The sequence below is a fragment of the Anabas testudineus genome, chromosome 12 (assembly GCF_900324465.2).
Source record: "Anabas testudineus chromosome 12, fAnaTes1.2, whole genome shotgun sequence".
Classification (NCBI taxonomy): Eukaryota; Metazoa; Chordata; class Actinopteri; order Anabantiformes; family Anabantidae; genus Anabas; species Anabas testudineus.
Genome location: NC_046621.1, coordinates 17276002 through 17290917, shown reverse-complemented (window position 1 = coordinate 17290917; position 14916 = coordinate 17276002). Strand labels below are relative to the sequence as shown.

The following is a 14916-nucleotide window of genomic DNA, read 5'->3' as shown; positions in this document are numbered from 1 at the left end:
ACGTAGACCACTTCTTCTTCTTCTTTGGTGTTTTACTACAGCCGGTATCCGGAAATACAGAAGACCAAAACGGATCCGAACATCAGGAGTAAAATAAAAAAATAAAAGTTCAAGAGATGGAAAAAAGAAGAATCAGTAGCTTTTAAGGTTCACTGTTCATATTTAGCACAACTTACCAGATTACCAGATGTTATAAAAACAGCTTAAAACAACAAGACGGGCCGTTTACAGGACTATTGTGATACCCAGTAATAAAATTCAATTAGTAGGATTAAATAAAAATTAATATTACAATGAAAAAGATAACATCATGCTAAGGAAATGTGCGGCTATTTTAATAATGATCAATAATTTATGTGGCAGAGGGGCCGAAAAATCTCTAAACCATGATTTTGCATAATGCAAAATAGTGATTATTAAATGTTACATATAATTTTAAAGTGGGTCTCTTTCAGCTTTGGAAGCAACAGGGTATTAGAAGAAAAGTTTTCTTTATTGACTTAAATAAGTCCAGAAAACAGAGGGTTTAAACTGATTAAGTTGAAGTGATTAGAATTATTTTTCAAATTAGACTGTTGCATCTCTTATGAAAGACATCAGTGCCACAGACCTTTAGAGAAGGCATAGCTGTGAGAAGACACAACACAGTTCTGAAAGAAATGTGCAGTAAGGCTTGTGGAATTACCATAGTACAAATTCATAATCTTAACAGTAGGAGCAGTCTTTGCAACTCAAAATGGATTGAATTTAAATATACATATGGGTTTCCAGTGCAGGCATTAAGTGAGCTGGAACTTTTGTTTCCACTTTACTTGGGTCTGTGTTGTGCAGGAAGCAAAATAGGAACAAATAAATAGGCCTCCCTCAGAATCTAGAACTAGAAACAGGTTCCAGTAATTGCAGGGAGAGTGGGTCGGTCACTTGTGGCTGGTTAAAAACAGGAGCTGCCCCCTCTTTAGCCTTAAAATAACAACTTAGCTTGGGAAGCTGCAGGTTAGAGCTGGGTGATGTTGCTGCAGTGGAAACCGGCCTTTAGGTCTTTAGGCGCTGTATCTACAGTTTGCCAGGAGGCGGCAGTAACGCCGCAACACCGCGACTGCTGCAAAAAAACACCGAAGAAGAAGAAGCTTTGCCAGCATTTGTGACGTCATGAACAAGATGGCAGCCTCCGTCGTGCAGAGTGGAGAAGACGCGTTCAGAAAGATATTCAAGTTTTACAAGAGGAGAAACCCCCCACCCGATTTCAGCGACGTTATTGACTTTACCAGAGGAGCACCGGGCGGCAAGGTGAGAGAAAAGAACCGGTGCCGAGGATTACCTGGATGGACTAGATGTGGTGGGTTTGGTTTTAGCAGAAGAAACAAAGTAGATGATGATGTGAAGTGCGCGTCCAGAGCAAAATGTACTTACCCTGTGTGTGTGTGTGTGTGTGTCTCTGTGTGTGTGTGTGTGTGTGTCTGTGTGTCTGTGTGTCTGTGTGTCTGTGTGTGTCTGTGTGTGTGTGTGTGTGTGTTGTTATTAACAGGTGGTTACAGTTCAACTAGACCCTGCTGCAGTGAGTGATGTGGAGGCTGCCAGGGTCGGATTACAGCCTGTCAGAGACTGGAAGACCTTCGGCCTGCAGGGATACCCAGGTAAACACACCACACATGGACATATATATATTTTACTATAGATCTTTATCTAAATTCAGTGCAGATACCAGGAACATCAGTGAGACAACGTGTATGACGCTGCTGTTGGTTTTATTGAACACTTTGACCCACTGCTGTATTGCTGTGTGCTGTTCAGGGTTCATCTTCATCTCCAACCCGTTCCTTCTGGGCTCCCAGCCCTTCTGGGTCAGACAGTGTCTGAAGACCTACCCACAGAAGCCCAACGCGTGCAACCTGGATATGCACATGTCTCCCTCTGACACCCAGGACATCTGGAGCAAGAGCGTACATGGCCTCAGGTAAGACTGACGGGCACTAGTAAAGTACTTAACTGTCTAATTCAGGCATGATTTTTCAGCTTTGTTCTTTTGAGTTAAACTAACATCTGCCTGTCATTTATTATCAGATGTGGTTAGAGCTCAAAAACAAGCAGGACAACAGTGTAACAGTCCTGGTTCCAAGCAGCACTCTCACGCTCTTTACGTGTGTTCTGTGTTCAATCCCCTCAACAGTTTTCCTCCTTCTGCAAAAAGACAAGAAAAGACTCTACTGGAGAGGCTGCGCTGGGTCACTCTGGGATATCATTACAACTGGGACACCAAGGTGAGGAAGAGCTGTATGCTGAAATCAGCAGATATAGAGGTGTAAATGGACATTTAAATTTAAAGGTCTCTTTCATCACAGGTTTCTTTTTTCACATAAGATGTGACTAGATATCTTTTTCTTTCTGCTTTTATTTTGAAAGTTTTGCCCATAAAGCCTCGTTGTTGCAAGAACTGATTGCCAGTGAAGTGTATAGAAAGACAGGACAACAGGATTTCATGATGCAGCTGATGACTTTTATTCTCTCACATATATTTTCCTGTCTGAGTGTCCAAATGTTTCTTCTGCCGTTCCGCTCACAGACGTACTCTGCCGACCATTACACTCCTTTCCCAGCTGATCTCCACTCGCTGTCCATCCAAATATCAGCCGCCTGTGGCTTCCGGGGCTTCGTCGCAGAGGCTGGAATCCTCAACTACTACCGATCGGATTCCTCTCTGGGAATCCACGTGGATGAGTCAGAACTCGACCACAGCTGGCCCCTGCTGTCACTCAGGTGATAGAGGTTTTGCAATATGGTTACTACCTTGTTAACTATACAGAAGTATTCCACCTCTTCCCCTTGTTTTTTCTCCTGATAGTTTTGGGCAGTCTGCCATCTTCCTCCTGGGAGGCACATGCAGACAGGACCCCCCCACTGCAATGTACATGCACAGCGGGGACGTGATGGTGATGTCCGGGGAGAGCCGCCTTCTTTACCACGCTGTCCCACGCATTGTCCCGGCACCACAGGGATGTCCAGCCTTAGAGATAGAAGGCCACAGCCTGCCTTCATCTGTGCAGGATGGTGCTGTGGTGCAGCCCGTGTCAGAAGAAGACTGGGCCGTGTGCTCCAGGTACATCCAGAGCTCCAGAGTGAATGTGACTGTCAGACAGGTGCTGGGGCATGGACAGAGCTTCCCAGAAACACGCTCCACCCACCCAAGGACTGATGCAGACCAGACAGTGGGGCATGAATCAGCAGACGGACTGTGTGGAAAGAGGAAGAGAAGCAGCAGTTGTGATTCTGTTGATACTGCACAGACATGAAACAGACCACATGCTGGACAGACATGACTTTGCAGGAAACATTTGCTGCTGATACCAACGTCCTCCTACGCAATAAAATTGTTTTAGACAGAATCCACTGTTAATGCTGATTTTCTGATGCTATAAGCTACCACAAACAGATGCTGGGTGGATGGGTATTTATGTCAAGCCACTAAAAACGACCCCAGACCTAGAAGGTGGACAAAATGTAATGTAATATTTAAGCCTTTAGAAATGTGGGATGTGTTCATGGAAGCATTGTACAGTGTATACACAGTCTATTCCAAAAGAATTGAAAGGGCCAAGCTAATTAGTTTGTTTTTGCTGTATTTAGATTTTTAGATATTTGGGCTTATTGTCAAAAAATATGGATATGAGATGAAAATCAGAATTGCAGCTTTTATCAGATGCTACGTATACTTTGATATGTTAACACAACGCAGGAGATAGAACCTTTTATATGAGATTACCTCCATTTGGAGTGAGAGTAGTATGTAAGTAAATATTAGGAGGATACAGATTGCACAATATTTTCTGTCACTACTGCAGATAAAATTTTCCAAAACAATGGTTGTTAATCCATGTAGGATGCCCAGTATGACTCGTATGCCCTAATGAACTTGGAACATTGGCCAACTGTCCCATTCGAGACGGTGATCTCACACATCTCGCTAAAGTAGGAAATGAGTTGGCTGGACATGTGACGGGCAGTCACACAGCTGAGCTTCTTTTCATATACTGAACAGAAGACTCAAAGGGACTAGCTCTCAAAAGAAACATATAGATGGCTGCCATACAGGTCCGACCGTCATCTCAGGACTGTGGCAGTCCAGGTGAGACTCCACTCACTTCACTTTGGTGTGTTTTAGTGTAGCTGGTCATCACAGTAACTCCACCTAAATCTGACCACACACACAGGAACAACAAAGGCCATCAAACGAATGCTGTTCATGTGTCGTGTGTCATCAAAGTAAGAAACATGTATCTCACTATTGTCAGGTTTATATGAACATGTCACTCCCACAGGAAGCTGCAGGAAGTCTTCTGCAAATACATGTTCACTTTGCTTTATCCTCACTTTGGATAAAAGCTTCCACCAAATGAAGAAACAGCAGTGGTCCTCCTCCCTGTCCTCTCTGCACATGTTGGGGGGCCCTGGTCGTTTCATTGCACCGCTCCCCTCACTACATCACGCACCTGTGTGCGCCCTGTACCCGCCCACCTGCGCACAGGTATAGGCTCCAGAGATGAGGTCGATGAGACTCAGTGTCAAACACCGAGTTAGGAGTGCAGAGCTCCGGAGATTTCGGCGTCACTTCAGTCAGACCTGCTCCTCAGATGGACCGGACCGTGGCCTCTGTGCTCTGGTTCGCCCTGTGTGTGGGGATGGAGGGGGTGGAGAGCACCGGGGCAGCGCGCTCCGCTCCGCCGCGCAGCAGCGACGCCGGCGCTCGGTCGCTTCTCCGGGACTACACGGAGCTTCTGTACCGGTCCCTCAGCATCCTGCAGCCCGGACACGGGAACGGTTCGAGTGGTTCGGCAAACACAGTGACAGCTTTTATTGACAAAGGGACAGGTTGGAGCTTTAGAAACTAATCTGTCTTATAAGAACATGGCTGGTGTTATTATTGTTATATAGAATATTTAGCAACATTCATTTTCCTCCCTTCTAAAACATTATGATGTGTATGTATGAGTTGTAAACTGTTTATTAGAACAGATTTTATTGTTAAACTTAAAAATTTCCCACCATCTGACAAACCACATGTCTTATTAACAGGCGGTGGTTTGCAGAAACACATGTATCTGATGAGTAATGTTTGATTTCAGAGCACCTGAAACACTTAGATTCACAGTTAACAGATTCTGAATTAGATCGGTGATAACCAGAATATTATTTGTGGAAGGTTTTCAAAAAGCATTTAAATGAGTGCTGCTGTTTTTCCACAACACGCAGTAGGGTGGCTCATACTGTTTTGTCCTGTTGTCAAAGTAATGCAAAACACTTTTCCTATTGTTTAATATTTTTAGGAGGTAAACTTACAGAAACCTGAACCAATCAAATGATTGAATGAATAAAATGTGTGTTGGGAGGAAAGGAAACACTTAATTTGCAGTATAGGAAAATGTATATCCTAATCTCTGTATCTCTTCATCTGTCCTCCACCTACAGACCTTCCATCATGGGAAAGCGGTCAGCGTTACGTTTTTGACTTGTCCAGCTTGTCCAGAGTGGATCCGCTGGTGCAGGCAGAGTTGAGAATCCTAAGGAAACCTTTTGTAGACCTCCCGACTGACATCCCACCCGGAGGAAACTTTTACAACGTCCGTCTGTACTCCTGCTCCGCTGAAGGTGCCTCAGAGACGCAGCTCCTGGACTCTAGAACTGTGGAGGTGTTGGATGGCAGTCTTCCCAGGTGGGAGGTCTTTGACGTGTGGTCCAGCATTAAAGCCCGTCCGAATGATCCCGCAGAATCACCACAGGCCTGCTTCAACCTTGTGGTTTCATCTGAGCTGACCAACCAAGTGGCTGACCCGCTGCTGCTGGGGCTGAGTCGCCATGGTCGACCGCAGCAGCACAAGGCTTTGCTGGTGGTTCACACACGTACTGACACCAGAGACAGTCTGTTCACAGAGGTAATGGAGAAAATGAAGAAGGAAGGACGTGGATTTAGGGTCCCTAACGCTTTCAAATCTATTCCAAAACACAAAAAGAAGCACCGACGGCAAGGACGGAGAGCCTTGTACAAACGATCATTCAGTGGGACAGGTCGAAGAGCAGCAGCTGAAGGGAAAGGTGGACGTAGGAGGGCCCGGTGTAGTCGTAAACCCCTCCGTGTGAACTTTAAAGATCTGGGCTGGGATGACTGGATTATCGCTCCCTTGGACTATGAGGCACACTACTGTGATGGCGTCTGCGATTTCCCCCTGCGCTCCCACCTGGAGCCCACCAACCACGCTGTCATCCAGACCCTCATGAACTCTATGGACCCAGGTACCAGTCCACCCAGCTGCTGCGTCCCCTCTAAACTCAGTCCCATCAGCATCCTCTACATTGACTCAAGCAACAACGTGATCTATAAGCAGTATGAGGACATGGTGGTGGAGAGCTGTGGATGTCGGTAACACAGAGAAAGCTGAACAGACTGATGGCTGGATGGAATTTCGGCATCATAATGAACGAACGCTGAACATTAATTCTGTTTTTAGCTCTGATTTGGTTGCTGGACAGGACCAAACAGAAAACAGGTGGAGAAAGTGGGAGTTATTGAGCTGAAAGTAATCCAAAGTAAGGAGATATGTCAAAGCTAAAAAGATCTGCAGAACAGAGGAGAACTGCAGATTGAGGTCATAAATCTCTGTAGGTTTGTCACGAAAAGCACAATATAGTCATTTCAGGCATTATTCATAGACACTTAACTTCAATCTGATTTCAATCTTTATTTTTTAGCCCCTTCACAACTGTCTATCTGCATTGCTGCCATCACTCATCTTAACACTACAGTACAATACACATCTTCAACTACTGCTAGCATGAGATCTAAAATCAATCCACTCTGCTCTGCCATGCTTTGCTACACTCTGCACAGCCCTTCAGATATTAGTCATTATTTAATTTCAATAAATAATAAGATGCTACACGTGTTAAAGAAGCAGAAATGGTTGAAATTCTCTAATTAGTTAAAGGGGTGAGCCTTGCTTAAGTGTATGAGTGTGAGTCTGATTTCACAGGAGATGTTGATCACACTTGTCCAAAATAGGATAAGTTCTTGAACATATCTCTACTAAAATGTTCTAAATCTTTACTGAAAAAGTTACATACTACAGCTTTTAACTTTTAACTAATTTATTCATTGCATGAAATGGAGTCTCGCAAATATGTGAAGTCTTATTTGCAAACATACATGTGGTATATGGAGCTTCAGCATTGTATCATACTGTACATACACACTTGGTAGTTAACGTGTTATCATGAAATTTTCAAGCAAATCTCAAGTTATATTTGAAAATAAACTCACAGTATTGTATATAAACCGGTTTTGTTTGAATAAATTGTTCAGTTACGTTTTTGTTCAGCTTTGATATACAAATATACATTTCCAGTTTAAGTACAGTTGTGCTTGAAAGTCTATGAATGTTTTATTTCTCTATTTCTGCATAAATACCTGGTAATTATTATGGCCTGATCAGATTTTTTACACAAATCCTAAAAAAATAAATAAATAAATGGAATTCAGTGAAAGCAAATACAAATAAAATACAACATTTTATTTATTGTGGAAAATTATCCAATCAGGAATAACTGTGTGTGATATAATTTCTGTATTTGTTCTGTTTTCTCTGCACTCCTCTGGTTCAAAATGGGCACTGAGACATGGGGACCATCATTAGACAGTGTTAAAGTGTCTAAGTCAGTGCCGTGACTACCAGGATGCCCCAACATTTGAATCCAAATCTGATGACATTTGTGGGATAGTTTGCATATGCTGCCAGAACAGAGTCAGTCAGATCTGGTCTAACTATTCCCACATCGCCTGGACACACAAGCTGAGATGCTTTTCAAAGCATCACAAATATTTTGTGTATTAGGGAAAAAAATTTAATTTAAAAATTGTATTTAAATTTCATGTTTTCAGGTACTTTAGCTGCAGAGAACAACCATATTATTATTTCATTAGAGGTTAAAGGTCGATAAATGGGACAGATATCATGGAAATTATTCACATGACATTTAAGGAGGAAGGATGCTTTGGTTATTAAGCCTTTTGTTTTGTTCAGCAGATTAGTTACAGTGTCTGCAAAAGAATGATAAGGCCAGTGTTTCGATTCCAGGTTAGTACAGTATAATTTGGAACAAAACTAGCTTAATCATTTGCTTCAGTAAAATTCTATGACTCTCACTTTCTCTGGTTGTACATATAATTAACTGTGTATATACATCACCATTAAAAGTTGAGGTCACTTAGAAATGTCTTGTTTGCTAAACATTATCCAAAACCGTTTTTTAATAACCAATTAGCCTTATACATTGTATGATGTAATTATGAAAATATGATGCACATCTAATATTTCAAAAACTAACTGTAATGTAAATACATAGAATTATTATTTGTTTCTCTAACTTTTCATTCCAGCTTTGAAATGTACTTTGATGCACTGTCACTGAAACAGGGTACTAATGTTTGCTGATAATGTTCTCCTGTTGGTCTATGAAGATATTTCATATTGCTGTTTCCATCTGCTACATGCATTTACAAAATTAAAGATGTCTACACTCTATGATAAATTAGATGTTAGATAATCTGCTTTTATTTTAAAGACAAGGACATTTCTCAGTGACCACAAACCTTTGAATGGTAGAGTGATTTTTTTTCCAAATTAAACTATTAATTAAACTATGCCTAGAACACTATAAAGGTCAAATGTGGTTAAATGTTACTTCACCATCTCAATATGATCCCTTTGCAGAAAATGCAGCAAATGGAAAATAAAAGGCATGTATTCAATTCAGTTGTTGCTCAGGTAATCATACATGAGAATGCATGAATTTATATGTACATAGTAATGTAGACCAATTGCAAATTGTCATGTGCAAAATGTCAATATAAAAGATGTTAAAAACTTACACTTGGCAAATACAAAAATGAGCTACAGTAGTGCACATGGCTTTTTTCCTCTTTGCCGAGGAAAACACCAAGCAGGTCAAAGGCTGAGTGTTGTTATGGTCCTGAGTCCATGAAAAGATTTATAAAAAAATATTCAAGTCCTCAAATCTCCATGGATCCATTCAGCCACCATTTTGGCTACTTCTCTTCCTGCATCCAGGACAAAGGCGTGGCGGAACCCGTTTTCACAAAGTTTGATAACCCCATGTGGAAAGTCCTGCTTGATGTCATGATAATACTGTAGAGGGCACCAATGGTCTGCAGCTCCATAATAAAATATAAGCTGTAGATAGGACAGATGGAGACAGATAAGTCAAAGTCAATACTGATTCTAACATTTCCCTGTATATTTACTCTATCGTGGATTGACTGGCAGTGATTTAACGCAGAAATTACTTTTCTTACCTTGTCAAGATTTTTCCTGATGGTTACATTGTCTCTTTCTAGAACTTTCCTCATTTCCTGACTGCCCATGTACATAGCATTGGCTACAAAGACAGAGAGGGAGAATTGCCTTTGTTTTTTCATTGCTCAGATTCAATTTTATGAGTACAAGAAATATTCAAACACAGATCTGGCCTGCAGTTTGAACAACTGGTGTGACACAATTCAAACTTAAAAGCATAACATAACATTAGGCAGAAGATTTGGACTATACACTACAGCTGATGACCAGTGAATGCATCTAGTTACAACTTACAGCTACCACTGTGATGCTGTATTAAAGGTGCAGTGTGTAAGATTTAGTCATATCTAGCAGTAAGGTAGCAGGTTGCAAGTGTAAGCGAGCCTACTGTCAAGTTCCATGTATATGGTTACACATGAAAATGTGTAATTACCTGTCTACAACCAGTATCTCCTCTGGGCTACTGTGGAAACATGGCAGTGAAAAATGGTGGCCTCCATTAGAGGGGCTCTGCCCTCTTTATATCGATATAGAAAGCGCATTCTGAGCTAAAGAAACTGCAATGATTCTTACTTTTAGGTGATTAGACTCTAAGAAAAACTGAATTATGAATGATATATTCAATTTCTGCAAATAAAAAAAAACTTGACACACTGTGCATTTCAGGAGTGAAAAAGGACATATAGTCAAAACCAAAACAACCGTAAAATGGTCTAAAGTGGTCAGAACATCATCAGGATCATCACATAGCAACATGAGCGACAAAGCTTTACCAACCTGCACAGTCTCCACTGAGCAGACCTACAGTCGGCTGGACCACAGTGAGGTCAAGAGAGCGAATGCCACCAAAGGCCAGTCTAATCAAGAAGCTTTTGATTCCATCAGGCAGTAGAGAGAGCAGGAAGAGAGGAAGGTAGGCCACGTAACGCAGGTAACACAGCACAGGGGTCATGACCTTGCCTTGAGGAGTCTGAGCCATGCGCTCAATGGTAGGAAACAGCATGACAGCCTTCAAAACCTGGGTAAACAACACAGATCAATCACAGGATGTACAGTAACTCTGAGGTAAGAACTTGTAAATTACGGAAACCCCCTGAACAGAAAAAGGGAATTTTTTCATGTCATTTAATCTCGTTTCTTTTAGCATGGAGTTACTGGGCTGTGTTTTAGCAGCTTCATCTGACAGACGAGACATTTCTTTGGTAGCCACAGAATGTTATTAACGCTATGATGTGTCAGTGGACAGCAGAGTGATTTGGTCACAGAACACAACACTGCAAGTTGCAAGACTCATACATATGAGATACTGTGACTAACCTTAAGTTCAGGATCTCGCTTCATCATCTCTAGAATAATGTAGCAGCCGATTGAGTGGCCAACCAGGACCAGGCTGGTTTCTCTGGGAACGTGTTTCCTGAGGTAGCACAGTTTGTGTTCAATCTGAGCATCCAGACCAAACACATCCCTGTCTGATGTTGACGAGGCATCTGGAGAAAAAGAAAGAATAATAAAATCACAGCTTTGGTCTCAGTTTTAGAATAGTTACTAGTCTTTTAACAGCAAACTTAGATCAGTGTGTAGTGTAAAGAACATAACAGAATAATCACTACCTTCTATCATATCCATGGAGTCTGGGGGTGCACAGTGACCAGCGTGGCTTACAGCCCACACTGGGTGGCGGTAGCCAAAAATGCTATGAAGTGTTTGCATGAAGGTCGTGTAGAAGCCCACCACACCTGGGTTACCTGTACACAAGAGGGAAGCAGTTTAGAGTTCTATGTTTTTGCTGTTATATTATTTATAGTTATGAGCAAATGTTGAGAGTAATTTCCTGGACTTGCATAATGTTTTTCTATTAATGCATTGTAGGTGAAAACCTGGGATCATCAATGTCAGTTACAGTATCTCAAACTAAACAGTCTCATTTGAATCTTTTATTAGTTCATGCTGTCCAGTCGATAACAGGTTTTTAAAATGCAGCCAGGCTAAAATTTCCAAGCTGACAAACCAAAAACACATGTGTACCAATATAAGGGATAGATGATCAGTAACTATTAGGAAAATTATATGACCATAAATGCAGAATATGTGTCCAACTCACCTGGAATGATAAGAAAAAGTACTTTGTGTCCTGAATGTAACTGACAGGAACCAAATTTGAGGACCTCTGTGATGGCTCCTTCACAATAGATGAAGTCTGTGTGGGGCTTATCCCGCATGTCTGTCACTGTGTTTTCCATCTGTCAGAAAACCAAACATGAACATTTGATTATTGCATTTTAAAAATACCCTAATTCAGGTAAGTCAGGAGCTTTAATCCACTGAGTCTCCCAGTAGAGACATGTATTCAGATCTAATGCTGACAGACTTTGACAGCAGGGTCCAAAGGCGAAGAGCTTCATCCACGTCAACGGTTAAACAGCGAGTCGTGCATGAGTTCATCTCAACAGTGAATTCACATGATTTCATCACATTTCAGCGTTTCCATAGGTAAATTATAGCTAACATACATACACATATGTTGTTGTTGTGAGGAAAAGAACACGACGAGTAGGCGAATAAGTCAATACATATTAGCATTTCATTTAACTATGACAACTAACCTGTCGCTAATTTGTTGGAGCCGTATAAAAGAAAGTGTTGGCTTTATTATCACATTTGCACTCAGCGATATTTCTAAGTTATACAGCAGTTTCAACATGGAGACTTCTTTAAATGTCACATTTTAAATGGGGAGACAGTAGCACTAAATGAGTTTAAATACCGAGTCACTGGGTGACGTTAGCTTGAATGCTAGCAGCTTCTTTTCCGACTGTATATGACAAATATAGAATCTTCTAAACTATATTTTACCTTTTAATAATAATTTCTTCAGTGATGAACTCTGTGTCAGTGAGAGGACTTCCTGCTTTGCAGCCTGCTGGATTCTGATTGGTTAACTGAGCGACGGCCCCTTCTCTACGGCCTTACGTCATCTGACTGATGCGATGAGGGCAGAGACCAGAGTCTGGTTTTGAGAGTCATGTCCCTCTGAATCTAATCAGAACCCTAAATAATACTGATATTGCTGCCCCCAGAGTAATAATAATACTAGCAGGCTACTAAATAAAGTATAGTGCACATATATTGTACAGGATCTCAGAGTTATTATATCATATTATTTTCACAAGCCAGTTTTCAAAAGTCATTGACCCCATAAGGTCACTACCATTATAATCCACAAGCCCTTCAAATCAGCTGATCTGGTTCCTAATGACTAGGCTGTATGTCTGCTCCCTCTCTGAATCCGGCCCTCAATGTGTGTGCATGCATAAGCCTGTAAATAAAAGATGAATGTATGTGTTAAACTCAATAGAAGTAATATAATATTAGATACAGCCTTGTAATGTATGTAAATGCAAAAAATGAGTCATTCTCAGTTAGATACAAGGAAAGGTACAAATCCAAGGCCTAGGCTACAGGCAACTGGAGCACTAGTATCACAGGATCTACTGCAGTGACCTTTAGAAGAAGAACTGTGCACTGTCATGTTGCAGCAGAGCCTGGTTTCTGTTTCAAGTAAAGAGTGAAACTCACAGCAGCTGGTGAACATCTGCAGGTGCAAAAGGCAGTGACAAAGATGGGCACGGCTCTTCACCGAGGATTAGAGGGAGAGAAATAAAAACATGACATTTTGACTAATAGCATACACCCTAGAGACCTGATGACATCTGTGACCTTCACGATAAATGCCGTTTAAGAGTTGAAAGCACACATTGGAAAAAATGTGTATGGTTAATGAGAAGCAGAGTCTCTAACAGACATGTTTGGATATTGTGTGCAACAGCATCATTTTAAAAAAGGCTCAGTAATTTCCTGAAACAGTAGTTCACATATCTTCTGGTGTGGCTCAGTAACAATAGTGAGCATTTAACACTCCTTTTGGACAATAAGTACATGTAAATAACAAATTGTACACTATAAAGGACCTGTAAAAAGTATTCAAATTTTTTGTATGTGTGTTGTTGAGCATCCCTTTAACTACAGTTATATCCATCATTTCGACACTGAAGGAAACCATGTAAATCTGCCTACAGTGAAGAGCATGGACATGTTGCAGGACATTTTCCATCAGGCATGTTTAATTATAGTATCTCAGTTGATTTTAGTACAACTCTAATTAGATTCAAGCTGCTCGTAAGAGTGGCTCCTGCATGGGGCTCACTGTTTTTCTAGACAGATTGTACAATATGTCTATTGTCTTATCTGGGCTTAGTCATGACTGCATCTCTATCATCACTCTCCACACCTGACAAGGACAAAGACCTTAATTCTGCAATCTGGTTCATGAAAATACATTGTTTACTTTCCAAGTGACTCATGATGATATGTGGTAAACTAGGCAGTGTGTAATAATACCCTCCACAACCAAATATAATTTCCCCTTACACTGTCTTCATACCAACAATACTGCTAAAGTGAAATAGTGTACAATATCACAGAGTCATCACAGGAGTTCAGTACGAGGTCACTTCATCAAAAAGGCTTTTCTCCGCCATTATTATTATTATGGTGGTTTGTGAACACTGCAGTTTTATTGCAGTCAAAGGGCGCAATGTCAATTTACCACAGGAATTTCATTGTTTAAAAAAACACTTCCAGGGGTTTCTCTGCTTGTGAATCACATTATTGTATACTGTCCAAACGTGGAGGTCTAATGCTGAATTGTGCAACTTCTACTGACAAAGGTTTGCTGAATAGGAGAAAGCTGCTCGGCCCTGACCTCCTTAACCCTACCCATTTCTCTCTGTCTCTGTAAATTGTGGGGTCCCAGAATGAAAAATTGGATAATGCACTATACAGTCATCTGACAGAATATAAAGCTAGATTTTGATGCCTTTTAAAGACAGTGCCTCAAGATCAGGTGAGCTCACCTTGTTAGTGCACATGCCACATAACTCCATTGTCCCCACTTTGGATGTCCCTGTGGACCTTTGTTGCATGTCACACCCTGTCCCTCTTTGAAGTTATCCAATAAAGGACAGAATGCAAAAATGCAGCTGTAGCTCAGTTGGTAACTTTGTCAGTGAGCAAGACACTGAATCCCATATTTCTTTTGTAAGTTACTTCTGATAAAAGCATCTACTAAATGCAAAATCATCTTATAGTACTATTTAATCTAATCTAGTACATAAATTCTGTATACAGTTATATTTTGAAAGGTCTTAAAACTTACACTGTAAAGTGCTACTCCTCATTCACCTTAACACATTAATGACAGCAGGGCTGCCATGCAAGTTGTTGGCCTGACTGACTGGGCGCAAGGTGGGGCTCAGTGTCTGTCCTATCCAGGACACTTTGACAAATACGAGGAGCTGGGGATCCTATACTTGGTGGATGTCCACTCTACCTCCTGACATTGTTAGATATGAATAACTTTTTTTTTTTGTGGATGTGAAGTTTGTAGTATTTTACTGTTGTAACTGCTTAATGTGGATCTGGTTTTAACTGCTTTACAGTATATACAGTTAACATATACATCTTGAATGTAAGAAATTGCAAATAAAGACAACAATTC

General features: G+C 41.1%; 3 protein-coding genes across 3 annotated transcripts; 2 read left to right on the top strand and 1 right to left on the bottom strand.

Annotated features, from left to right (window-relative positions):
- The first annotated feature begins 1149 nt into the window (after nt 1-1149).
- On the top strand, nt 1150-3464 carry alkbh1 (alkB homolog 1, histone H2A dioxygenase). Its single transcript, XM_026356155.1, has 6 exons — nt 1150-1287; nt 1526-1634; nt 1792-1954; nt 2168-2258; nt 2561-2754; nt 2840-3464. The coding sequence occupies exons 1-6, from the start codon at nt 1150-1152 to the stop codon at nt 3285-3287; spliced, it is 1143 nt and encodes a 380-aa protein (XP_026211940.1). The 3' UTR covers nt 3288-3464.
- An 828-nt stretch (nt 3465-4292) lies between these two features.
- Nucleotides 4293-6438, top strand: gdf7 (growth differentiation factor 7). Its single transcript, XM_026356154.1, has 2 exons — nt 4293-4863; nt 5461-6438. The coding sequence occupies exons 1-2, from the start codon at nt 4626-4628 to the stop codon at nt 6411-6413; spliced, it is 1191 nt and encodes a 396-aa protein (XP_026211939.1). The 5' UTR covers nt 4293-4625; the 3' UTR covers nt 6414-6438.
- On the bottom strand, nt 6438-12275 carry ldah (lipid droplet associated hydrolase). The gene is made up of 7 exons (XM_026356156.1): nt 12213-12275; nt 11461-11599; nt 10970-11104; nt 10677-10846; nt 10137-10377; nt 9359-9441; nt 6438-9236 (listed from the first exon to the last, which is right to left on the bottom strand). The coding sequence occupies exons 2-7, from the start codon at nt 11597-11599 to the stop codon at nt 9048-9050; spliced, it is 957 nt and encodes a 318-aa protein (XP_026211941.1). The 5' UTR covers nt 12213-12275; the 3' UTR covers nt 6438-9047.
- Nucleotides 12276-14916: the final 2641 nt, after the last annotated feature.

Coding starts and splice junctions, on each gene's coding strand:
- gdf7 (XM_026356154.1), top strand. CDS start 4,626: ATGGACCGGACCGTGGCCTCTGTGCTCTGGTTCGCCCTGTGTGTGGGG. Junction 4,864..5,460: donor TTTTATTGACAAAGGGACAG/GTTGGAGCTTTA, acceptor CTCCACCTACAG/ACCTTCCATCATGGGAAAGC.
- alkbh1 (XM_026356155.1), top strand. CDS start 1,150: ATGAACAAGATGGCAGCCTCCGTCGTGCAGAGTGGAGAAGACGCGTTC. Junction 1,635..1,791: donor CGGCCTGCAGGGATACCCAG/GTAAACACACCA, acceptor TGTGCTGTTCAG/GGTTCATCTTCATCTCCAAC. Junction 2,755..2,839: donor TGGCCCCTGCTGTCACTCAG/GTGATAGAGGTT, acceptor TTCTCCTGATAG/TTTTGGGCAGTCTGCCATCT.
- ldah (XM_026356156.1), bottom strand. CDS start 11,599: ATGGAAAACACAGTGACAGACATGCGGGATAAGCCCCACACAGACTTC. Junction 10,378..10,676: donor AGCGAGATCCTGAACTTAAG/GTTAGTCACAGT, acceptor TTGTTTACCCAG/GTTTTGAAGGCTGTCATGCT. Junction 9,237..9,358: donor TCAGGAAAAATCTTGACAAG/GTAAGAAAAGTA, acceptor TCCTATCTACAG/CTTATATTTTATTATGGAGC.